General features: G+C 38.4%; 3 protein-coding genes and 1 pseudogene across 3 annotated transcripts; 3 read left to right on the top strand and 1 right to left on the bottom strand.

The window, feature by feature from the left end:
- Nucleotides 1–1,877: 1,877 nt before the first annotated feature.
- On the bottom strand, nt 1,878–3,160 carry LOC149049696 (uncharacterized). Its single transcript, XM_089198658.1, has 2 exons — nt 3,126–3,160; nt 1,878–2,951 (listed from the first exon to the last, which is right to left on the bottom strand). Exons 1-2 carry the CDS (start codon nt 3,158–3,160, stop codon nt 1,976–1,978), a joined length of 1,011 nt encoding a protein of 336 aa, XP_089054784.1. The 3' UTR covers nt 1,878–1,975.
- Nucleotides 3,161–4,492: 1,332 nt separating this feature from the next.
- On the top strand, nt 4,493–6,272 carry LOC149049695 (uncharacterized; annotated as a pseudogene).
- An 868-nt stretch (nt 6,273–7,140) lies between these two features.
- Nucleotides 7,141–12,803, top strand: LOC113681480 (uncharacterized). Its single transcript, XM_027198570.2, has 3 exons — nt 7,141–7,442; nt 9,982–10,099; nt 10,716–12,803. Exons 2-3 carry the CDS (start codon nt 9,996–9,998, stop codon nt 12,502–12,504), a joined length of 1,893 nt encoding a protein of 630 aa, XP_027054371.2. The 5' UTR covers nt 7,141–7,442; nt 9,982–9,995; the 3' UTR covers nt 12,505–12,803.
- A 1,060-nt stretch (nt 12,804–13,863) lies between these two features.
- Nucleotides 13,864–24,419, top strand: LOC113681463 (heat shock 70 kDa protein 14-B). Its single transcript, XM_027198552.2, has 17 exons — nt 13,864–13,951; nt 14,028–14,108; nt 15,369–15,451; nt 15,893–15,941; nt 16,533–16,638; nt 16,988–17,078; nt 18,200–18,273; nt 18,772–18,802; nt 19,278–19,439; nt 19,613–19,768; nt 20,278–20,380; nt 20,917–21,045; nt 21,131–21,211; nt 21,575–21,673; nt 22,107–22,181; nt 23,444–23,514; nt 24,294–24,419. Exons 1-17 carry the CDS (start codon nt 13,892–13,894, stop codon nt 24,370–24,372), a joined length of 1,530 nt encoding a protein of 509 aa, XP_027054353.2. The 5' UTR covers nt 13,864–13,891; the 3' UTR covers nt 24,373–24,419.
- The last annotated feature ends 1,064 nt before the right edge of the window (nt 24,420–25,483 follow it).

Below are 25,483 nucleotides of genomic sequence, written 5' to 3'. Positions count from 1 at the left end.
TTCGAGGTTATTGTTCACATGAAGGACAAATCAATTCATCGGGCTCTTCATCTGTGTGTGCATACCACCTAAAGGAAGAAAGTCGCGGATTAATTTTACTTGGTAATTTCTAACATTTCCACTCGACCTAAAAAAGGAGCAAACAAAACAAACCAAAAAAACGTCTTACCAGTCAAACCAGTGACAGTCGTTCTCACACTGAATCATGTCGAAGTACCTTGACTGTTTGCAGTGATGGTACAACCAATCTTCGAACAGTTTTCGGCTATAACAAGAAATAGTAAAATGATTTTATAAAACTTGTTCTAAAATTAATGAAGGCTGTTCATCACATGACGCTGTATTGGAACGAGTATATCTCGTTTGCTATTGTATCACACTACTGTTTTAGACAAGGTATTTATACCACTTAAATCTAAGAAAGAATGAGTAGAACATAAACCACATTCTCTGTAAAGTACACGAGCCATCCTAACCTAATTTGCCAACTGCTTTCCACGCACCATCTGTAAAAAACCGCTTCAATTTTTCAAATTTGAAAATTTTTAGCTAAAACCGTGGCTCTCGGAAATATTTCTCACCTTGCCTAAAAGATTTTCAAAATAAATTTTCAAATTTTTCACAACTTTGCCTATTCCTGCTCGTAGGTCCAGCCAAGCCCTTTATGGTCATTGGCCCCCGCAATAGCCGCTGACAATGGCCTATAAATATAGGCGTTTATTGTTAACTAACTTGTAAAACTCCCTGAAGAAGTTTACGACAGTTAGACGAAAAGCGTCAGAGAATAAAGAAGTTTTACAACTCCTGTTCGCACAGCGCTGCTCACTTATTTAGTTTTAAATTTTTTTAATTTTTTTAAAAAAATTGTAAAAAAATTAATAAAAAATTATTGAAAAAAAATTGTCGAACGTTTGAGTCGAAGCTATTCCTGTCAGCCGTGAAATACAGCAATGGCTGCAGTCTCTGGTCGTCCGCGTAAACTGACTAAATGAGTTTAGTCAGCGGAGCTAGTCAGCAGATGACTTTTTCATCGCAGGAATATCGCTGAACGACCTAGCTGAACAAGAAAGGCTGCCTTCCCTTCGCTACGTAAGTAACCATTTCTTGTTTGACACATCGGTGTTTTCACTCGCATTGATATTTAATTGTTCCGCTTTAAGACACGCGGTTAACAAAACTCACGAGCAAGGAGTTAAGATATATCTTATAGTCTGGGAGCAAATGTGGTCCCGTGTGAAGTTCGTGCTGAAAGCAAGCACCTAGTGTAAAAGTGTTCATTAGGTCCTACTAAACATGAAAAGTTTTGGTGCCAGCTTTGCAACTTGCTCAGACGGCTTTTAAGGGGGGGTTAAATTCTGATCCATGAAATCTAGCATGGAAACGAGGCTAAAACACATAATTCCTCATAACTTTGTTAATAACAGACGAAAATACACCAGACTTGCTCACATGATTGGGCATGATCCTCCCTGTTGGTTTATGTTAATTAACATAGGTCACGTGACCTTACGCATGAAAGCGAGGCTGAAACACATAATTCACTATAAATTTGTCAAAAAAAATCCTTATCATGCCAAACTTGCTCACCTTAGTCAGTTAGACATCTTGCATCGATTGGTGCCACTTTGTAGTGTCACGTGACCCCATACATGGAAACGAGGCTGGATATATCTGGTAGCATCGTGTAGGATGGCATTTGTCCTGCCAAATGTATTAACAACTACTAGGCAGATACATATCTGGTTATCCGATTTCAGATATAAAAACTTCAACTAATCATTGTCCTATGGCCCATAGCACAGGGACAAGACGGATAAAGCAAATACAGCGGAGGCTCCATTTGAGAATTTATCTTGTACACATAATCAATAATTTTGCCAACTTATGATACTGGTTCCATGTATTCATTTTCGCATGTATATTGGAACAAGGGCAGAAAATGAAAATAGCGACCACTGAAGTTTTATACATACAGTCATGAAAGTATTACTGAATATCTATATACATTGTTCTGTTGTCCATTCATATGGAATTTCCTGTTCGACTTCGTCTTCATCATACTCATCATCACTTTCAGCATACTCGTTCTGGCAATCTTCAGAGCACAGACAGAGATCAGTACAGACAAGTCCGGCTTTTTGACACCGACAACGGTTGTTAGAGCAAGGGACTTGGCGCACTTGCATCGGACAAGCTGTATAATTGCCTCTGGAGCTGGTGGAAGATTTTTCATGACTGGTACCCACTTTCCATCTTCATCTTGCCATCCATAGCCTTCTGGTGAGGGCAACACCGGGTTTGCTACATGATCGTTGTTCCAAACAAGAAGCTGGTAGTGCGCTCTCAGTATGGCTTGATGGAGAGCAGCTTGTGTGGGCGGCAACCTCTCAGACTCAGCTTGATTTTTCTTAAAGAGGGACCATCTGAGGGCTTTGACAGTTTTGATGTCTGTCTTTTGTTGGTACATCCGACAAACCAGCTGTTCCACTCCACGTCTTGTGCCGTCATCTGGCTGTTCCCCACAACCGAGGTTAGCAAGAGCTTGCAAGATAGGAGTGCTGGTGTTATCAAACTCATCCCAACAAATGGCTTTTCCCTTTCCAGAGAAACTCCCAGTAACATCTGCTCCGGTCAACGCATGAAACGCTGGCAGCGCAGCCGTCTTAGTGGGCCCAAGGGCGTCTGCGATTGACTTCAAGTTGATAACTCTACGACTACTGCCGGTTCCAGTAACAAAGCAAGGGTTGGAGCACAAATCTGGATACCGTCGGAGAGCCAAAACAAGAACATCAGTGTCAGGAGAATATATAGATAGTTGGGTAGCACCTTGAGCAGAGGCATCCAGAGCATGTAAAATAATCTTCGTGTCGGCTTCTTCTTGTGTACTTCGTAAATGCCTGACGTCTCTGTGCGTTGCCTCACATTCCGTTCCCCATGCCACAACGACTTGTCTCCCATTGCGAAATAGGATTGTAGAAATCGCTCATAATAAAGTCATCTAAGCCACACGAAATACATAATCATTGCAGCTTTTTAGCTTTTATTTTTTTCATTCAAATGCTATACATACAGCATTAATATGAATTACAATGAGTCAACGTTATTGTCCTGGATGATGCGTTCACCTTTGGCGTGTTTTGCAATCCAGCCTCATTTCCATGTATGGGGTCACGTGACACTACAAAGTGGCACCAATCGATGCAAGATGTCTAACTGACTAAGGTGAGCAAGTTTGGCATGATAAGGATTTTTTTTTGACAAATTTATAGTAAATTATGTGTTTCAGCCTCGCTTTCATGCGTAAGGTCACGTGACCTATGTAAATTAGCATAAACCAACAGGGAGGATCATGCCCAATCATGTGAGCAAGTCTGGTGTATTTTTGTCTGTTATTAACAAAGTTATGAGGAATTATGTGTTTTAGCCTCGTTTTCACGCTGGATTTCATGGGTCAGAATTTAACCCCCCCCTTAAAAGCCGTCTGAGCAAGTGGCAAAGCTGGCACCAAAACTTTTCATGTTTAGTAGGACCTAATGAACACTTTTACACTAGGTGCTTGCTTTCAGCATGAACTTCACACGGGACCTTATTTTATGACATTTGCTCCCAGACTGTTATTAACTTTTACTATTTTTATCATCCAATCACAGGTCGGAGCCATTCCTGTATTTAGAAAGACGCCATATTGGATTCACTTGATGCCTAGGAACGTAGCTACGATAACAGTACGAATGGTATTAATTTCACGATCAGAAAGGTGAATCTTATGTTTGTTTTCGTTGTAATTGTATGGATATTCTTTTTTAATAAATACATGAGCCAAAATCCTGTGTTTTTTGTGTATGATGTTATTATATTATCTACTGTTTACACAATTGTCTTGTGGGCTAATTTCTACGTTAAGTTGTTGATGTTTTCAGCAAAAACTGCCATGAATATCTTCGATAAACGTAACGTATTTGAGAAAGCTGCTCAGTTATTTGTTATTGTATATGGTAATAAGCTTAATAATAGCAATAATGAAGCATTTTCAATGAATACAGTCTGTCACTGCAGATCTCGATACGACAAATTTGTTTATTTTAATCGCCCTCGTACGCATGGTGTTCATGTTCGTGATCGTGAGCCCAGCAGAATACCAAAGAAAAGAATTACACGTATTTTGAAGAGATCCAGGAAGGTAAGACGTTTACTTCGAACCTACATCAGGAAAAATATACCGAAGTCTTCCCGAATGCATCTTCTTACAAATAAAGCTCGTAAAAAAATATATGCACGGGGAATCAGATGTGAGAATAAAGTAACAATGAAATATCCCTCTTCTGCAGTCAGGAGAAAATATCGAAAGTCTAAGAAACACAGGATACTGAAAATGCTAAACCAATATCCGCATGTAATAAAAAGTCGAAAGCTAAAGCACTCGAATGCATGGAGGTCTAGTTCAGTACCAAATGTTTATAAAAATCTGAATCACAGGGTAGATTATTTTAAGTCCAATCTGTCTGTGGATATAAAAACAAACCCTGGTCCTGTTATTAATTCTACTAAAACAATTCAAGCTCCTTATACAGTCAAAACAATGTGGCAATGTTTGGGCTAAATGCTGGTACATAAAGTGTAGCCATGTCATTTTCTTCCCTCATATATAACAAGAGGAATAGTATTGTATCCTCAATGGACTTGGTTAATATCATGAACATTGGTAATGAATTGTATTCTGGTTTATCTAGTCTATCCAATCAATCCTATTTACTGTTCACAGAAGTACCTGAAATGATAATAGTGTTTAATATTAATTATCAGCTTCAATATAGTCCAAGTCATACTGGTACTATACATAGTACTTGTGAAGTATAAGATTTCAATTGTTGTATGTCATTTGGTAATGCTATGTAGGCTTTGCTAGGACTAAATTATACTTCCTTTCTTTAAAGAATGCCTCATACTAGGGTAGGTTTTTACTGTAGTTATGGTAAGTTTAAGATATTTGATTCTCAAGGTAGAGATTCATGGTATGCCTCATCCTCAAGGAACTTGTGAACTGTTAGAAGTTAACACCTTAAATGAGCTGATAAACTATTTTCAAGGTCTTTATCAAAATCCAAATGTTTTATTTGAACTCAAAGGTGTACATATTAATGAAAAAACAATGTGATATGACAGATATTTCTGATCAGCAGTTGTCAGCTGTTCTCCTGGAAGCAAATCATGCAGATGCTGAAATTACAACCATTCATATTCCCTTGTTATGCTGTTGTGCCACATCTTTTTATAGCATTTGTTTTCCATTATCAAATATTGTGGGTATTGGAATTCACAGACTCTAGATAGAATCACTGACCATGCAAACAAGTTTTACAAAGAAAAACTCAATGGCAATAACCATCCACTGACTATCAACAATTTCCCAAGGACACTTCAAATATATGATGCAGATATTAATATTGCCTTTAATTTGGAGAAACAAGAATACTATGCTGTACATCTCTTGGTAGCAAATTATTGCTTCAGAAGTTAATCACAGATGATACTAAGGATAATACTGGGTTTTTAATATGGATTTCAAATTATTGCTTCAGCTGTATTTTTTTAGCACAATAATATGAAAACAAAAAGAAAAAGTGTTAAGTACTATATTATAAGATTCAGTCCTAATGGCACACTTGATATATTTGAAAAAATTAACGATATAGATTTTCTTATTCAGTCATTAGGGGATATTGTTAAAAACCACTTCCAGAGTAAATATGTAGAATATTGTATTAAATTTATATGTTGTTCAACTGATTTGTCAAATGCTGGAAGACAAAAGGTAATTGAAAAACATAAGTCTCATAGTCAGAAAGAACTATATGCAAAAAGGAAAAAAGAAAGCTATACAGAAATGGAACCTGCTATGAAAAACCAAGTTTTGTCCAATAAAGCAATATGGTACAAGTCACCAGATCCTGCAGAAAAAGAAGCTGAATGGTATAAATCACTGAATCCTGAAGAAAAAGAAAAAGAAAAGCTTTTGTCCAAATCAGCAGATTGGTATAAATCACTTGGTTCTGCAGAAAAACAAGATGTTTTGTCTAGCAGAGCAATTTGGTGTAAATCACTGGATACTGCACAAAAACAAAAAACAGCAGAATAGCATAAGTCATTAAATCCTGAAGAAAAAGAAAAAATTTTTTCTGGAAGAGCAGAATGATATAAAACACTAGATCCTGCAGACAAAGATAAGATCATATCACAACTCCAAGCTAATAAGGAAGCCCATAGAAACTCAGTTAAACATGATTTAGATCATAAGATCACAGCTTTTCAAAGTAAGATTAGGGAACTTCATGCTATATTTGCTCAGTTTTTAACAGAATACTATACAGAAAAACTTATATCGAGTCAAAAAAACAAATGAATAACACTCAGCAAGAACTATTTATACCGAGTTGTATACCCATGATTCCTTTCCGTCTCGGAATGACCTAACACCTGTCGCCTGATGACAACCTTTTTTGAAATAGGTGTATGCCCTCGGCCAGACTTGAGCTCACTATTTCAGTATACTAGTCCGACACCCGTAGTATCACCACACTTGATCCTAAGGATCCAGTACCATCCAGGTATCCCAGTTACCCTGCTCACAGGGTCTAGTTTTCATACATTTTCCTCAGTGTTGACCGGCACCTCTATCGTAAACGCAGTAAAGAATAACTACTGCCACAGACAGACAGCCCTTGGGACGGTTAATTCCCCACTTTGCACTGATGCCCCTCCAAAGGCAAAGGAAAAACGCAAGACGTGCAACTTCCAGAACCGTCTGAGCCGAAAGCCTCCAGAACTTCGCCGAATTTCTTACACTTCCCTATGTCGCTTACCTCCCAGCTTCGGGCACGTTAAAAGTTCATAAACGTTTAAGAGCCGTCGACACATAATGTGGACCGAAGCCTTCGATTAACCGTATTATAATTCAAATTAATCACTAATCGAGATCAGATTGCACCCGACCCTCCCACGCCAGTGCATAGTGTGTCGGTCGAAAGACGGTACAAACCGGCCCTCCCCTGAGACTGTTTTAACACTTCCGTTCGGCAACCGGAAAAAAATATTAGCCAATCGGAACGAAGCTTTGAGTAATGGCAATTGAAAATTGAATTTGAAATTAAAGTTGTCGGTGGAAATCGAGCAGGCTCTTGAGGTGGTTAGAGGGGGGCAATTGCAATGATTTTTAGCTTGGCTCTTACACGTCTATCGACTTTTAACGTGCCCGAAGCTGCGAGGTGAGCGCCATTTGGAAGCGGAAGAAATCCGGTGAAGTCCTGGTGGCTTTCGGTCCAGACGGCCTGAAGTTGCACGCCTTGTATTTTTCCTTTGCCTTTGGAGGGACATCAGTGCAAAGTGGAGAATTAACCGTTCCCAAAACCCCGCAAAATCACTCGAGACAACACAGAAAAACGAAGGTAAGTGAACTGTATTTATATGACTGTCATTAAGGGGATTTCGGGGATGAAATGTTACGATTTGCGGTACTTATGACCACAGGTTGTCTGCCTGTGCTACTGCCAGCACTTACGGACGACTTCATCAAGCCGCTGAGCAAAGTGTTAAAAGAATATACGAGAATATGAACTAGCATAAAATGGGTTAAGCCTAGCACCACAGAGTGAATCAGTCTCGGCCTTAAAAACTTCGAACTTTCCATAAAAACTGCGAAAAATTGCATATCACTCATATTCTCCATGTTTACAATGGCAAACTATCTATCCAAGTACGCATACGACATCATTTGACCTCTGTGTTGACGTCTTTCAGAGCTGTGCCGACTGTATTAAGATGTATCATGGGATATTTGTCTTGTTGACCTGTGATTAGGTAGTCCCACCAAAGTCTCTCGGCACTAGCGTGGAATTCTTGCTTTCACGTTCCAAAATATTTAGGGCAGCTACTCAGAGTCACATTCTTCTTTACCGAAGTATGTTATAGCGGCAAGAGAAGTTTGGCTCTAACGTAAGTACTGTATAAAAACAACATTAGATAGAGCAGGCTGAATGATATCCTCTCCTCCAAGAGAAAAATGAGAAGCAATTACGGTGTATGTCATTTTTGCGACTATTCAAGCGACACTGTATTGTAAAAAAAAGCATGGTATAACACAACTGTTACCTTAAGAATGAGTGGCATATTTGAGCCGCTGATCGGTTGCCAACCAACCAATATTGGCTCCATATCTGTGGTGTAGTCGCCCCTGTCCCGTCGTATTTGACTAGGACTCCAGGGCTGAAGTTGTGTTCAATTTTATCGGAGTTAAAAGAACGAAATAACTTAACCGAAGTGTTAACTGTCGCCGATTTGAAATGACAGTCAAAGTTTAATCACGTGTATTCTATTTTTGTATTCCTCGTCTCTCAACTTAAGAATCTAAAATAGTTGTTCAGAACCTACTATGGCCGCTTTTGCGAACAAAACATCGAGTATGTTCTTAAATTTATAAATTTATGTGTAGTCTACGAAATTAACACGTTGTGTCCGATAGATTTTGCATAACATACTTCGCATTACGAAATCATTCGTGACTTCGGTGCAGTCAGTTACAGGTAATCACATGATTTCGAGTAAAGTTTGGGATAAATCGGCACGAATTTACTTGAGAAATGAAGATGAAAGACCAAAAATAAATTTTATGTACCGCACGGGAGCATTAATTAAGCCAGTTTATAAAGCAAATAATTGCTTTATAATGTCACTTAGTTCGGATGACGCGTAACTTGAGCTAAATTATGATCCCGCCTTATCCACTATCCCTCCTTTGAAACGGAGCATATCCCAGCCTCGCCTTTCTATTTTCATCCTGCACCCCGCCTTTTAAGTTCCTCACATCCCACATTCAAAATTAGATTCCATGTTGTCGTAAGTTTGTTTAGAAATTGATCAAAGATGACGACAAAAAGTGTGGTATGAACCACAGACGCCTTGATTCCCACACAGAATTACGGGTTGGATTTCCTAAGCTAGTAAATGTAGCATTTTTGTTTCCTTATAAATTGAAAAGAAGACATAGATCGTAGAACGAAACGTGTAATGTTGAATTGTCCAATTTAAAGTCAGATTTAAGCGAAAGTACACAGTTCAAGGTTACTGAACCAGCGTGGACGGAGCTTCTCTCTGACACGAGCGGGAAATCCTGTGAAACAGTTTCTGTTTCTTACCGCTCTTATAAAAATGCCCTATGGTACACAACTTATTTCTTTAGAATTTGTTTTTCGATTTCTTAATTTCCAGTATTTAATTTCTTTAGGTTCTTCATCTATGTAATAATAATAATATATAGATTTAGCCAAGCCTAAAAGCGGAGCTCGCATTTTTTTTTCCCGCACGTCTCAAGTGCACAACACCTTACCCCGGCCAGGTCTAGAACCCAGGTCGTCCGACTCGGAGCCCAGTACACTGACCACTGAACTCCTGGACAAAGCCGAGGTGTTGGCGTGCCCGCGGTACAGTTGACCACGCATGTTAAAAGTAGCACCTTGTACGGATGCCCGTACGGTCATAAGTCCAAATTTTTTCGGCTTGATGGCTTATGACTACCATTTTCTATAATTATGGGGCTACGCTCTGCGAGCTCCGCTATTAATTATGTAGATCTTTGGCAGTTGATTGACAACCCCCCTCCCCCCCCCCCATCAGCAAATCTGCTGACAGCGGGTTATTTTACTCTTAAATTTTGTAATGAAGTAAATAAAGTGTGAAGTGTGATTATCGTTGAGAGTTACTAAAGCTGAGGTTTCGAGTGTTAGCCCTTCGTTAGAGCGACGGACTAACGCTTAAAACATCAGATTTAGAAACATTTGTTTACTGTATCAACTCAGTTGATAAAACCAGATTTACTAAGAGCAGCTGCAGCCAAAGTCTTACTTCACAAGAGGATAAACAAAACTCGATTGCACTGAATTACATTAAATTGTTCCTTGCGATAAACACTTTTTCCTATTACTTCCACAGCCATTGAAAGTTTGATGGGGTCCCCATTTCCCATGAAGTACATTTATTGGGTCATCACAGCAATCATTTTTAGCCTCACACTTATATCAGTATATATATTCAGTCCACCAGTGAACAGGTACGTTTGTTAAAGGAATCCTCAATTTTATGGGAGAAACTCTGACTTCACTTACACCAAAGTGCTAAAGTCCATTTTGAAATATTTTGTTATTTTGCCTCTGTGTACAATTAAAATAGTATGGTATGATTTAGAAAATGTTGCTTTTCTCAGCGTAAATCAAAGTATTTGCACGTGGTTTCAAAGCATAATGGTTGAACCAAACAACATTTCAAGATTTACATTTGTGTATAAGTACCACTCTGTAAGAGTACTTCAAAGGAAAAAAAATCTAAATCCCTAATTTTCAAGAGCTATGATAATTTCGCAAAGCCTTTATTTGGAATACAATTAGCTATTCCTTCTACATTTTCATCGTCAATCGCTCTGATCAGTGCACGAATCGTAGTTCTCGACTGTTGAAACCCAAAAATTGGGAGAAAACGTAACTTCTATGTTGCAGCACAAAATATTCCTGGCAACGTATAGTTAATATTTTTAGTCTAGCAACATTCACGTTAAGTTGACATTTTTATTATAGTATTTTTATCAGTTAAACCCTTATTTAACCACGCTGTGTTTTCCGCAATACACAATCTAAGAACTTAATGAAACTGTAACCTTTTTCTCTCTTTAGATTTGAATTATATCCTCTGAAAGAAAAAACAAACAACGAGGCGGCTGAAAAGTGTGCCTGTGAGAACAAAATAAAGGAGAGAGAGGATTCTTGGGCAAATGCCACGACAACTGAATCAACCTGGCTGAGACAAAACTTTGCAAAGGAGTTACATGAAATCCACTTACAACTGAAAAAACTACTCTTTTATAAACGTATGCCCTCGCCAGAACTTGTTGAGAAAGTTGGGGAACTTGCAAAACGGCTTGACGGAAAAGCAGAACCGGCAAACCCGAATAGTGGCATTAACAACACTAGTTTGGATGTGTGTCCAGAGGAATTCAAAGGAGGAAATTTTGGTTACCCTTACTTTTCCAAAGGTTGGGTCCTCGCCGATTGTACCGAAGCCAAACCACTTAGCTCCGTGATTAGTGTTGTAATAAATACTGTCACATATCCCCAAGAAGATGAAAAACACATCGAAAATGTATTCAAAGGTATCAATGATACCTATCCTTCTGTCCACGTTTATGTAGCAACGCAGAGTGATGATATCGTGGAAACTGCCAAAAGGTTTAAAAACATTGATGCGGTTAAGGTCAATGATACAAAAGTAGCAAAGGTATGGAACACACTCAAAACTAAAGCTTCAACTCCTTACATGCTGATTGCACGTGATGTGGTTCACTTCTCATGGCTCACTCAAGTAGAGAGACAAATTCGAGTGATCAGTCAGATACCAAATGTAAAAGTTGCAGGGGGAGCGTATCGGAATATTTCAGGTCAATGGAAAGCAGGATGTGAACAAACCAAGCTACTTAACTATGTACTAGAATATCAAGAAGGCTATTATCACTCACAAAATTCGTGTATGTTTTGTGATTATCTGCAGGGTCCTTTTGTAACTAAAACAGAATTGTTTCAACTTGACGAAAGTCTTCCAAATGAAGTAGTTTTTGAAGACTGGTTCTTACGCATAGGTAAAGATGGCAACCAGGCAATGGCATGCCCAGATGCAATGTATTTTACTTCAGATCACACTTCGCTTTCCAAGAACACTAAGAAAGATGTCTGGACACCTTTGGCAAAAAAGTGGACCCTTAATCGAATATTGTTACCCCAGGGGGTCAAATATTCATTCTCTTGTAAGGATATTGAAGTGACATGCCAGGCCACTAGCGAATTACTCCCAATTTGTTGTCTGGAAGAGTACGCAAAGGTAATGGCACTCCTCCAGAAGTTAAGTAATGAGCGCAAAATTTTATTTGAACTTGATCATGGCTCTTTGTTGGGTGGAGTTAAGTTCAATGGTCTTCTTCCCTATGATATCGATGGAGATATTACATTGGTGACCAAACAAATTGACATATTCAGCAAAGACGAGATAAAGGAACTTTTTCGGAGCAATGGTTTCTCCATTTACGGATACCAATCACCACATTTGGACAAGGGAAAATTGATTCATGGCTTCACCTACATAGGTTTCAATGGATTTAAAATAGAAGTGTGGGGAATGCAGAATCTTACGAATTTTCTACATGCCCCTTTGGAGCTACGAAACCTTGCATCGTTTACGAAAGCAAATCTTAGAGGCAACTGGGTTAATACAGCATGTAGTCCTGGTTTGTTTGCGAGAAATCGATATGGGAGAGAAATACTTAAACATTCCCAGTCTTGGAGAAAACAAGGACTCAAAGATAGTTGGCAGGATTACAGCGCTGGTAGCTTCAAGCCGTGTAGAAAACCAAAGCATCACTCTTGCGTGGAGAATATGCCTGCTGATGGGAACATCCCTTTCCTCGTAGACTAGAGACAACAGGAATTACTGAAACAGGAACAACGAGGCATTTGGAACTATGTAGGATACACTTCATTTTTAGATGCGCCCATTCATGGTTTAAATTAAGCACCTATTTACTAATTTTCTCTTCTTTATCATCGGCACTGCTTTTTCTTTTTTTGGATGAATATTTAAATTTGCGAAAGAAAAGATATTACCCGTGTGTGTTTTTTTAGTTTGCCGAGTATGAGAACGCAATCAGTTCGAGTCGTTGTTCATGGGTATATTGTTGTAGTCGTTGTCACAAAAGAATACAAACATTTAATGCACACATGCGAGTCACTTTGCTGTGGTTTTTGTCTGCCTATTGTGGCCAACCCCTATGACTTTCAGAGTGGCGCAAACAGTTTTTATTGTTCAAGCTTCAAGCTTATTGTTCAAGCCACTAACTAGCCCGGTAATACTTTTACGGTGGAGAGAGGATTTCAACACCAGCACTAAACCTTTTAACTTTAATGAGCTCACGACAAGAGTATGGTCTCTTAGCCGTGGATGACCTCTGTAACGCGTTTTTCCTGTTTGTGATAGCTATCGCAGCTTGCGAAACAAAGCAATGACCTGACAAATATCAGAGTGATTCCTTAGACCGACGTCCCAGTGGCTCGCTTCATTTGCACTTCCCATGCTCTCTCCCCTCAGGCACATGTGATTTCCGTTCGCCTCGCCTCATTACGAAACACTAAAGATTAATGCATAGAACGTAGTCTTGCATATATATATATACCTCTATGCATATAATAGGCTTCGCATCCAGACCCCCACCCGCTTACAGCATATCACAGTACATGCATATGAAAATACCTTATTGAACCTCCGCAAATGTGTTGCATATGAACAATGAAAATCCCAAAACGTAGATATCTAACAATACTGAAGTATTGATTATCCAACATTCCACCATTTTAGTCAAAATGATAAACCGTCTGCCATTTCATTGCTTTCAGGGTCTTAATATGTAGAAAAAGAAACAAGTGATTGTGCGTTGACAGAGCTCCCCTTCTAATATAAAGAGCAGTAGTCTGTATCGCACCTCGCCGTTGCTGAAGTAAGTCGAGTGGAAGTTTCTTGAAAGGGCACGCATGTCACTAGGCGCAAGCATGTCAGCACAAACTCGCGCTATTGGTTCGTGAGCGCTTGCCTTGCAGGTTACTTTGGCACTGAGATTTTTACTGCAACTTGCAACACTGCGGCTGCAAGCTGAGCATGCAAATGGTAACCCCTGCTCAAATCTGGGCCGGAATTCGTCACGAAGAGTTAAAAAGGCTAAGTAACGAAGAGTTCAGCCATACCCTTTACGAACGCTAAGGGGTTGGGGTCTAGAGTGGTTTTCAGGTTTTTTCATTCACACATAATAAACATGGCGGCTGTGGTTGGTGTATATTTAGGGAATACCAGCGCATCATTAGCTATCCACAAGGTGAGAATTTCCTGTCTCGAAGATGTTTAAATGTTTAATGGAGCCTTTGAGCTAATTTCTATGTTATTCATCCAAGGCTGGAAGGACGGATATTATAGCGAATGATGCAGGGGACAGAGTCACTCCAGCTCTCGTCGCGTATTCTGGAAAAGACAAGGTTGGTATTGCTACCCTGAAAAAACAGTATCCCATTAAGATTAAGAAACAGAGAAACGAGTGATTCGAGAGGGAAGTGATTTTCGCTAACCATTTCTGTCTGTGTTTGTCATGATTCCCGTTTATTAGATAGACTATTCCATCTTTGCTAGTTAAATTGAAATAAGGAACAGGTCAAAAATAGGGATGCGAGAAAGGCTTGCTCGCAACCTGAGGCTCTGATGGTTTCAGTGAGGCTGCCAGAGTGAGCTGCAAGGTTCCAAGAAAAATATTTCAGCAAGTGTGGTTCCTTTCTCGCTACAGCTTAAAGGAAATTTGTCACCACTTTTGGGTGAACGAGAAAATCCCAATAACCACAATACAACCAATAGTAAGCTATCCTGTTTGTTCCCAGTCAAATTTTACACTTTATTGTAGAGATAAGTAGTCAAGTTTCCTTTACCTTGCACCCTTCTTTTAGACCTATAGAAATGTCAGTGTAATTCAGAATATTTACACCTGTCTAATTCTCATCTATGAGAAAACAAAAAGTACTCTTGTTATTCACACATAAGCCCTCCTTGATGTAAATCCTAATCTCAATTTCCATTTCATTCCTGCCATTACAGAGAGTATGAAAGTATTTTTGTTATCTCAGAAAGATTCATATGATTGCCAGTTAAGAGCCTAGAGGAGATGCTTTAGTTTAGTTTAGTTTGCATCATTTTTGAGACATATGAGATGATATTCAGTTCAGTGAATCAAGAAACATGTATTTGTTTGTCAAGAAGGAGGAGTGTACTACAATGAGAGTAAACCAAGAATACTCGTTTTTGACCCCCCACAGTGATACCATGAGTTCACTTAAAACTACAGTACAACCCCTCTAACTCAAGCTCCCAAAATTGAGCAAAGGGAAAGTAAAAACAAATTTGAGCTAAGGGGGAATTAGTTCAAGTTAACCTAGTTTGAGTTAGCTGATCGTAAACAACTGATAAAATGGGGTCATTAATCCATGGGAAATTGCATTCTGTTCAAGTTCAAGTTAGTAGGATTCTGTTGTATATATAGTTAGGGCTTTCCTGTGAAACTAAGATTTTTTGGTACATTTCCTATAGTACACTAATTTATCAAGGATATTTTTAGCTTAAACAAATGGAGTGAGGAGACTCAGATGATATCCACTCTTAGCCATCATGCTGAATTGATACTTTCTTGGAATTTCCTTACGTTAGAATTCTGGTGATATTTATACCTCATAATGTGAGATTTTATCTTCTAGGCAATTGGTCTTCCAGCTAAGCAAGGGCTTATTCGCAATTCAAAGAATACCATGGCAAGAGCATGCAAAATAATTGGATTGAGGTGAGAATCTCATTGTTCTCCCTTATTTTGAGCACAATAGTCGCAGGTTTAAGAATAAACCAGTAGAGTAATCCTTTTATCTGTTAAATTCTCAATGCAGTGATAAGAGGTACGACAAGTGAAGACAGCCAGAATCAGATGTGGTGTGAGAAATAACCTCAATATTTTCATTCAATTTCATAGTATGTGTTTATGGGGGCAGCTCTCTGGTAGAAGGGAACAAGATTTTGTACAGCATAATAATATTTATTTTCAGGAAGAGAAAACATAATGTAAAAATTGCATTTTCTCATGAAGTGGTTTCAAAAACAAGTGAATCACTGAATTTTTAAGGAAATTCCTTAGTCATGTGCATTTTATGATTACAGACTGCTATAATTATTATTAGTAGAGCATGATCATGTATAGTTTTGAATGAATATTTGATGACTACAACTCCAGGTTTTCTGATGATACAGTTCATCAAGAGGTTCAAGATTCTGGTTGTAAGGTAAATAACTGAAAAATTAAACAGAGACTCTCCTCCAATAAACATCTCCTATGGAGTGATGCCTCATCTGAGAACACACTAAGATGTGGTTAAATGTAGGAACATATAAACCTTTCATTTAAGACCTGTGAATGCTTCCTAGGCATAGGGTATCCACTTGTTTGAGGCCTGACTGTATTCAAATTTCAGTTCATTTCATTTGTAATTGATAGAAATTTGAAATATTTTCAATTTTGTATACTGCATGGGTGAACATTGTAGTTCCTGAAAATGTGCAATAGTTGAGGAGATTGTGATCTTTGAGGCTTTCAGCAAGTGGGTTTGTCTTTGAAATCCAGAATATGGTGTTTTCCATATAGCTTAAAAAAAAGACACAGCTGCAACTGAACCAGAATAACCCCAACTACGGAGAAATCTGAGTTGAATTATCTGCTAGCAGACTGCTGGTGTTACAACTTGATTCCATACAAGGGTTTTCAGTAAACAACTTTTGATGTAAGTTGCTCTGTAGTTGAATTTTCAAAATGAGAGTTGAGATAATTCTGTTGGAAGTTACTGGCTCTATTGTACTACTTTTGAATTTGTCATCAGATTGTTGATAAAGATGGAAAGCCCTTTTATGAAGTCCAGCTGAATGAAAAACCCACTCTGTTTTCTCCTAAAGAAGTTATCAAGATGATTTTTGAGAAACTTTTTGGTAGGTCACAGTTGTTGATGATAAAATCAGTCGATGTTCAAACTCGACACACAATCATACTGAATATACTACAGAAGTATCATAAACTTATAATGAAGGCACAAGTCCTAGCTCAATATTATGAAATATAAATTGATCAATGGGCAAAGTGCTTTAGATGTAAATGCCTTGACGTGAAATCCTGTGTACATTAGTTATAATTTTGTCATTTTTCTCACAAGAATTGATTATCCTTGGTTGGCCTTATCTCCTTACTTGAGTGGGGACTTTAACTTCATATTGAAGTGTTTGATCACTTTTATTGCATGTCTGGGACAATTTGAGTTTAGAGACTTTTTTATTTGCACAGAAATTTCTCAGGCTAATGGTGGAAATGACATTGAAGAAGCTGTTATCACTGCACCTTTACACTTTAGCAATGAACAGAAAACAGAGATCAGGTGAATTAATCAACTCTTAATTTCAAGATCCAAGATAGAAGTTCTAAAATTGTATGGCATTAGATGACGTGCACATATTCACATCCACTGAAATTGTTTAGATTTTATGCTGTGCTTGTACAACTTTAAATGTATAATGTAAACTGCAGCTTATAGGCCCCCCTCCTCCCTCCCCCCTTACTCATAAGTTCCCAACCACCTCTCCTGGCTATTGGCCCATATACCTGTAAACAAAAGATACATCTGATCATAACTGCACCCCCTACCCCCATATATAACACCCCCCTTTTCAAGCTTTTCCTTCAAACAGAACCTTTAAAAAAATTTTGTAGAACAATTAATATATTTCTTCTTTTTAATAGTCAACTCTTGTGTAAATTAACTAAAACTTTATTATAAAACACCTTTAAAGTAATTTTTCAATGCTTTACTGCTAGTATTGCTTCAACTTAATGCAATCCCATAAAAAACCTTAGTGAAAGCTAACATGTGAAGGGTGGGAAGTGTTGACGTGAGCTGGTCCTGAAAAAACCATCCAGTCTTGCTGCACTCACATTACTTTGTTGCAAAAAGTTGATGGAAAACAGAAATGAGAAAAAAGGAGCATGTTTCAAAAAATAGGGAGTTTCTTGTTCTAACTTCCAAAAAAAGAGTTTTAATTGCAGAATTTTTGGGGGGTTTTGTTGCTGCATGTACCTGAAATTTTCAACATCTAGTGGTCATATGAAAAAATGCTTATTGACTCAGTTTGGTTGGGTGAGACAGGAAAATATTCGGATCTTGGTTATGAAGCACAGACCAAGTACAGTGAAGTCCATCTGTCATGACCTGGAGCAAAATATTTTCTTGTCTGGCCCTCCCACTCAATCAATAGGGGCATATAATGACATTTTGAATCTTAATTTAAAAAAACAGTAGATGTATCATGATCAGCACTGCTGTAGCTCATTTCAAAGCACTTTTTTTATTCAGGATATAGGTCCCCTTGGATTTAAGGCCCTCAGTTTATAAGCCCTCCTAAAACCCCTTATGAGGTTGTATCAGCCAGGGCGTATAAGCAGCAGTTTATTGCAGTTTGTTACATGTGGTATTGAACCAGTTGTATGACATTTTTTTTTTAGAGAGGCTGCAGAAGATGCTGGCTTTGATGTGCTTCGTGTTATAAGTCAACCAGCGGCAGCAGCACTGGCCTATGGTAAAGTGAACAGGAATTTTTTTTCAGTGATCATGGGTCAAATGACATTCACTGCCCAGCAGTGGTGTTCTACTTTTAGTGGAAGAATGCTTAATGTGCTCTGTCCTTATAAATCTTAATTCAGGGTAAGAAAACTGTTGAAAGCTTAGTGGTTGTTAGGGTACTTGTTCACCCATGAGTAATTACTGATATGTAGCTTCCCTCCCCTCCTCAATGGAATGCAAATTTATTGTGGGTATCTCTAAGCATTTTTTGGTGGGTTTAGATGTACCTTTTACAGAAACTAGCAATAGTGATTTTGGATATTATATTTTAACAATTAGAAGTGATATTTTATTCTGTGAGTTGACTGTAAAAGCCATTTCAATCAATAAGTTACTTACGAAATTAAAAGTTCTCATTTTTTATCAAGGCTTTTCATTTACTGAGTTGTCATTTTTATAGCTATCTTTTAAAAACAACAATTTATAAACTTTAGCTTTTACTCTCCCTTAACAGACATTGGACAAAATGATCACACCTCATTAAGGTATGATGATGTTTATCAAATATGGCAGCTGTAGAAGGGTCTGTTTTCTTTTAAAAATGCTAGTCAGATGTATTATCACAGGGTGTTTTTTTTTTATTATGTTCTCTGTTTTATCAGATACATGTGGGAGTGGGGATATGGTGTATATAAAAAAAGACCAAACATAAACATAATAGGTTCACTTGGAAACTCTTTTGAAAAAAGAAAACTTTTGATTTTCCTTCTTTTTCAATTTTTTACTTTCACAGTAGTATTTAAAATATCTTAAGAGTGAGGTAGCCGAAAGCAAGTATAATTTCAGTACTGTGAATTGATCTGTATTTTCAAAAATTGACATAGATGCCTATTTTAATAGTAACTTAAATAAAAACTTTGGCAAGATGGCGTTATTTTCAATCCATAAATTGATTTTCTGATGTAAAGCTTTAATTCTTAAAATCATTGTTCAGATTTGTGCACTGCTTTATATCACCAGGAGGGTACTTGTTTATAGACTTGGAGGAACTACTCTTGATGTCACTGTTTTGGTTGTCAATGGTGGAATGTACAGAGTGATAGCAACAGAAAGTGACACAGCCTTGGGTGGAAGAAAATTTGATGAGTTACTTGCACATCATCTTGCTGCAGAGTTTCAAAGGTTTCTGTTCTTTTTGCTCATAGAAAATAGTGGCTTAGGTTTGCAAAGATAATTTGAACCGATTGCAAATGTTTTGATTCACAGCAATTTGATTCATACTAGATTTGCCAGCTGCCATACTACCTATTTTGTGCTCAGAAAATTGCAATTCATGTTTTTTTATTTTATTGCAGACAGTGGAAACTAGATGTCAGAAGCAATACCAGAGCAATGGCCAAACTAAGGGCCAGTGCAGAGAACTGTAAACATATTCTGTCATCCAGGGATACAGCAACTTGTGCCATCGAGTCACTCTGTGAAGGGATTGACATGAACACCAAAGTATCCAGGTATTGAAAAGTGACGCATAGTCATTTTGTCTTTGTAAGACAAAGGGCCAGTTGTCCAATAAGGTGGTTAATACTTATCCACGATTAAAGTTACAACTTGGTTTAATTTTTCATTTGTTAAGCATAAATTGGAGCTAGTCTTTGATGGAGTTTACTCTTATTGTTAGACGAAATTTAAGGAAATAGAATATCAGTTTAAGAGCTGTGTCGAAAATTAAAAAAAAAATGGATCATTAACCGTGTTTTCTCCTAAATTTCCCCGTTGAACATCACCTAAAACAGAGCTCCAAGCTCCACTTTTCCAAAGTTTCCTTTTTACAACAGAAAATTCATAATCCTAAAGCTAAATACTTAGACAGCAAAGAAGAAAAAGGCAAAATTTGGCTTCCTAAGCTGGAAATTTGATCGCCAATTTTTTTTCCTATTTGCTATACTGACAAAATAGTTCTCAGCTTGGAGCTCTGTAGTAAAACTGCAGTACATTAACTTTTTTATTTGTTTCCTTACAGAGCTCGGTTTGAATCCCTCTGTTGGAGTTTATTCCAACAAAGTCTTTCCTCCATCGACCGAGTTCTTTCCACAGCAAATATCAGTAGAAACAACATAGATCAGGTATGATTACTGGCAAATTTTGAAGTACCATGATAATTTCAACTCTTTTTTATTTCAAATATTCCTCGTCATCGTTGGGTAATTGCTTAGAACTTCTTCCTGAAAAACTGTAGGCCTACAGAAATGTTGTCGTTAAATTGCGGTAGCTACTCATTTCAGAAGTGATTCAACGTATGCAGTTTACTTAAGTTCAACATTTAGCGGATATTTACCGTTCAGTCGAAGTTTTGTTTTGGACCTTAATTCTCGATATGTCGCCAATTGGTAGCCTGTCGGTACCCTGTCGGTAGCCTGTCGGCGGCCTGTCAGTAGCCTGTCGGTGACCTGTTGGCCATCGGTCGGCTGACAGGTTTTTTTTCAGGGAGCTGTTCTTCATGATCACCAATTTTTAATGTGAGAGTCCTCCCCACTACTCGGCCTCTGGACTCAAGTCTCAATAGTGCGGTGGTTTCTATTTGATTGTGAAAGAACGAATTCAGCATGATAATGTACTTTCTTGACCCCTGAAAAGGTAACTTATTAATTTTCTTTTACAGGTTGTTTTGGTAGGTGGCTCCACACGTATTCCTAAAATCAAGCAGCTTGTTCAAGAGTATTTTGCAGAAAAAGAAGTTTGTCAGACAATTGATCCAGACAGTGTGTTGGCATATGGTGCTGCTATACAGGTAATAAAATCTGACCCAATGTAGTGTAATCCCCTTCACCAAAGAGATTGTAACTATCTTCTCTTTTTTTTGGTGACTTTTAAAGGCGTCGTTACTTCAAGGAAGAGAAGAACAGATAAATGATGATATAGAGGCGGAATGCACGTCAAAGGCTATTAGTGTGATGGTAAGTAGAGCAGTTGGCTTGGCTTCCACAGGCAGCAAAACGATCATGGTAATAGTCAGCAGGCGGCATACCAGTTGCCTGCAAAATACAGTGAAGATGATGCAGTAGACTCTTGACCCTGACCCTGGATTTTATAAACCCGATGTTTCACAGATTTAGCATCGTGGTTCTGAGGAAATTCGAGACTAGTTGACCCAAATGCTGAATTTCTTTCGCTGTGCTTTGAATTTGCGTTGTGCGATATGCGCTTAATGCCGTGAGACTGTTGCAATCTGCCACTCAGCTATTCTTGTGTTGTGATTTCCATTCATCATTTCCTCTATTTGTGTGATTCTTAACATTTTCGCGTGATTTTTTTTACAGCTCGAAGAGGCAGAGGCCCGTCTGTGTCCAATTATCCCCAAGCACTCTCCCATACCGCTACGAAAAACACACAATTTCACAACCTCTGTGGACAATCAGGTTTGATTTTCTTTTCCTTCCTTACTCTCTTCATATCTGGTCATATGGTTTTTAAAATACTGTTTGGAGACGTTTAAGACCGGTTTTTGTCTTGCACTCCCAGACGTTAATATCATCAAACCGAAAGGTGTATTAATCCTTTAAATCCCAGACGCGATTAACTTGTAGCTTCTCCCTATAATATCTATACATTATCCAGCAATCCAGTAATGAGAATACTCAAACTTTATCAGGTAGAAGTTGTTATCTTGATCTAACACCAAATTCTCATAACTAATTTAGAAGGAAAGGTGTAGCAGCTAGAGGGGAGAATTAACAATCAGATCTTGGGAGTTAAAGGGTTCGGAAAAGTAGTTGAGTAGAAGGCTTTATTCTTAGTTGGTTGAAAGTTCAGTCGGAATCCCTTGCGATGATGCCCTGTTTCTTTCTGTAGGAGACTGTTTGCTTATCTGTATATGAAGAGGATGACGACATGGCTAACAATGCTGGAAAGACTCTTGTAGCTAAGGTGAGTGGTTAGCATGCTCCTGGCTAGGTAATTTGGTTTGCTTTAAGTCTTAATCAGGGTGCTATCTGGCAGACGACAACTTAAGGTTTTAACTCAAGAAATCAAATTTAATCACCGTCGCTATTTCGCACTCACTGGTATGGACGCTAGCGAAACTGACACAATTTTCGTTGGTGAGCGGGTACGACTAATAGTAAGAGAAAATAAAGGGGCACAGATGACGAGTAAAGATCCGTTTGCCATCAGGGCCACGATTATTACCTGCAAGGAAGATCATTACCGCTTTGACTTGTCATTTAATTCTCTTAGTGATACTCTGTATTATCAGTTTGCTTGTTAAATAGCTAATCACTTAAAGGAGTAATACAGTCACAGAGAAAATCATTAAAAAAGTCGCTACCTTTGGTAACGAGGAGGTGATCATATGTTGACAATGTTTTTAAAAATTGGCGAACATGTCATCACTTTGCGAGGCTCATTCGCTACCTTGCCTGTGCCATGTCGTGATTATGTCGCAAATTCGTGACGCCATCGTGACCTACAACAAGTCATGAAAAAAAGCCCTGACCAAGTCGTGAACAAGTGGTGACTAAATGGTGTGTGTGTTGTGATCATGACGTGGTTAAGCGTCGTTGCCATGTCGTAGCCTAGTCGTGTTCATGTAATGACGCATTTGTTATCGCTTTGTGCATTCAAGTTCGTGATCCAATAATGTCAGAAAACGAGTCTCGAAAGTCATGAGACAATGGTAACTAGGTCAGGTCCAAGGCGTGCTCAACACGTATCCAAGGGGTGTCCAACACATGTTTAAGTCGCAACTGGGTCATGGCAGAGGCATAAGGCAAATCATGATCAAGACTTGGTGGAGTCATCTCTGAGTTTTTTCTTTTGCATATCATATTTTAGCGACATCTCATTGAATCTTACTTGCATTGGCTTTGCCTTACTTAGATCTGTGATTGATATAGAAAAGTCACCATACTCTCTAAGCTAAATAGATGCACGATTCAAACCAATCATGGCGTGATCACTCAAGTTTCCAGCACTTCGGGAAATTTACTTTCACTTTGAATTTTGATTGGTCCTTGTTATAATTTCCTCTCTTCGGATTGGCCGTTGTACAATGATAATTTTCGTTCTAGTTTTACAAAACGCAGTCGACATGCGTTTTACACCGTTGGCGTAGTATAAATGTAGGCTCTGATTTCCCAGCACCAAAAGCAAAACTCACAACAAATATCGTTCTCTTATTATCGCCACAGGTAGTTCTTGAAGATATACCACCCATGGCAAAAGGGCAAGCAGAAATTATAGGGACCTTTCACATTAGAAGGTGAGGTTTGGTTGCAAGCCAAATGGCGATTTTTTTTATTTTTTTTCAGTTCAAACCTTCAATTGGCGCTCGTGTGAATTCTGAATATCATCCTTGTTTATTGCCTCGAACAAGACACTTTGAAGTCCTGTTCCTGCTTCGGTTCGGGTTTTAGTCAAATGTGATGCTGTCGGGGTTGGACTACATCATTGTGTTGCATTGGCATGGCATATATCACTTCTGGGCTTTTAGGCCTTCTCTGCTGAGGCTATGGAAAACATTTTAGTTGAGTTTGTTCACAAAACACATTGAAGATACACTTGTCACACCCTTATTTTAGAGTATGATGACTCCCTAACTGATGTTGATGGAACGGCCTCGTCCATTTCTGGAAACCCTGTTCTCTTTCCTAACATCTATAATGTGCAACATGAATGACTCAGGTCATTGTGCAGGGTGCAAGCGAAATAAGAGTCCCTTGGGAGCAATTGTATCAGAGGTCGCTTGCTCTGCGTTCACTCTTAAAGGCTCGCATACTGACCTGCGTAATCGTAAAAATCGGCTTTGGACCGAACAGTTTGAAGCATCTGAAGATTGTGGGCAATGGGGTAATACACCTCTTTTCAAGTATTGACCCGCTTTTCCTTGTTCTATTGGCCAAGTTTAGTGGTTAAATATTTGAGGAAAAGTCACAAACAGATGTTTTCATGCAAATGTAGTTTGCTACACAGAATTTGTTGTTGTTTATTTATGCGTGAAACATTTTGAGCGTGAACTCTGTCTTTTTCTAAATTTTACAGAGATGGATCGTTGCACATTCATTTGATGGAAAAGACATCTGAGAAGTCTGCTGACATCAATATTGACTGCTGCACTTGATTAGGTCGTACGTGGCGAAATTCAATAAAATCCTACTATCGAGCTAACTTGATTGGAATGTTGCGAAGAACGTGATGGAGTTTATGTTATTTTTTAATACTATGCTTATCTTAATCAGTTACTGCGATAATCTGGTTCTACACATGGCGGGGAATTTTTTCCAGATAAGCCGTTCAACCTGGGGTGAACTATTTTAAAGCATGAACATTGTGCGAGGGTTGCAGAAGATGTTCTCGCTAAATCGAAAAAGAATTTCTCAAAATAAATCCCCGTAAAAACTTGCTGCAAGCAGACCAATGAAAATGTCAGGGCGCGGTTGTTTAGAACCTGAGAACAAAAGAGCAGAGCGAAAAGAAGAGAAACAACAACACTGGTAATAGTTTTTAGAATTCCAGCAAGGAAAAAAATGTTCTAATTTATTTGAATCCTTAGAAAAAAGGATTCTGAGCAAATTTAGACAGGTGCAAAACTTTCTGAATACTTAACATATTAGTACAAATAACAGTGGCAGAAATACTGCTATGAATCATGCTTAAGCTTTATTTTTCTGGCTCAAGGGTAGAGTCTTACTTTTTTAATTTCTTTCTTTCCATTCTTTTTGTTTCATCCTTTTAATTAAGAAAGGTACGTTAGTTTCATAGGCGATTGAACTGAAGGTTGCATTTTCTTTTCTAATGAGAATGGTATTCTCGGATACTTTTTATCCATTTTCTCGATAAATTTTCCAACATAACTCAAGCTGGCGTGTCATTGACATGTTGGGTCTCAGTGCTAATTTGAGGCGTCTACTCTTGCGGAGGGAACCTTCATTAAGCGCCTCTAAACTGAAAATACTGGATTATTTGAAGTGACGAAGTCGAAACAAACTCTTTATGGCTTGGTCATTTTTCCAACTAAACCTCGACAAAGATTTGTTAGGGGAGAAAACTTGAACTTGATCTTTGTCATGGCCAAAATTGCGCAGATTTTGACTATTGCGTAAGTGGTTTCGCAAAATTTGACTCGACTCTATATCTGCGCCATCTTTAATCTTGGCTTGTCAAGTCGTCTTTCTAGTTTCAGGCGCAGAAAAGTACGAGTATTCGTGGTCTTAAATGTGCATACGTATTTT

Source organism: Pocillopora damicornis, chromosome 2 (assembly GCF_964200805.1).
Source record: "Pocillopora damicornis chromosome 2, jaPocDami1.2, whole genome shotgun sequence".
In the NCBI taxonomy this organism is placed as follows: Eukaryota; Metazoa; Cnidaria; class Anthozoa; order Scleractinia; family Pocilloporidae; genus Pocillopora; species Pocillopora damicornis.
Note: the sequence above shows the minus strand (reverse complement) of the source record. Positions and strands in the feature narration are given on the sequence as shown.

Excerpts from the sequence above, each read along its gene's own strand:
- LOC149049696 (XM_089198658.1), bottom strand. The coding sequence starts at position 3,160 with ATGGAAATGAGGCTGGATTGCAAAACACGCCAAAG. Across the intron at positions 2,952-3,125 it reads GATTGCAAAACACGCCAAAG|ACAAGTCGTTGTGGCATGGG; the intron begins GTGAACGCATCA and ends TCGCAATGGGAG.
- LOC113681480 (XM_027198570.2), top strand. The coding sequence starts at position 9,996 with ATGGGGTCCCCATTTCCCATGAAGTACATTTATTGGGTCATCACAGCA. Across the intron at positions 10,100-10,715 it reads TTCAGTCCACCAGTGAACAG|ATTTGAATTATATCCTCTGA; the intron begins GTACGTTTGTTA and ends TTCTCTCTTTAG.
- LOC113681463 (XM_027198552.2), top strand. The coding sequence starts at position 13,892 with ATGGCGGCTGTGGTTGGTGTATATTTAGGGAATACCAGCGCATCATTA. Across the intron at positions 15,452-15,892 it reads TGCAAAATAATTGGATTGAG|GTTTTCTGATGATACAGTTC; the intron begins GTGAGAATCTCA and ends CTACAACTCCAG. Across the intron at positions 21,674-22,106 it reads CAACCTCTGTGGACAATCAG|GAGACTGTTTGCTTATCTGT; the intron begins GTTTGATTTTCT and ends TTCTTTCTGTAG.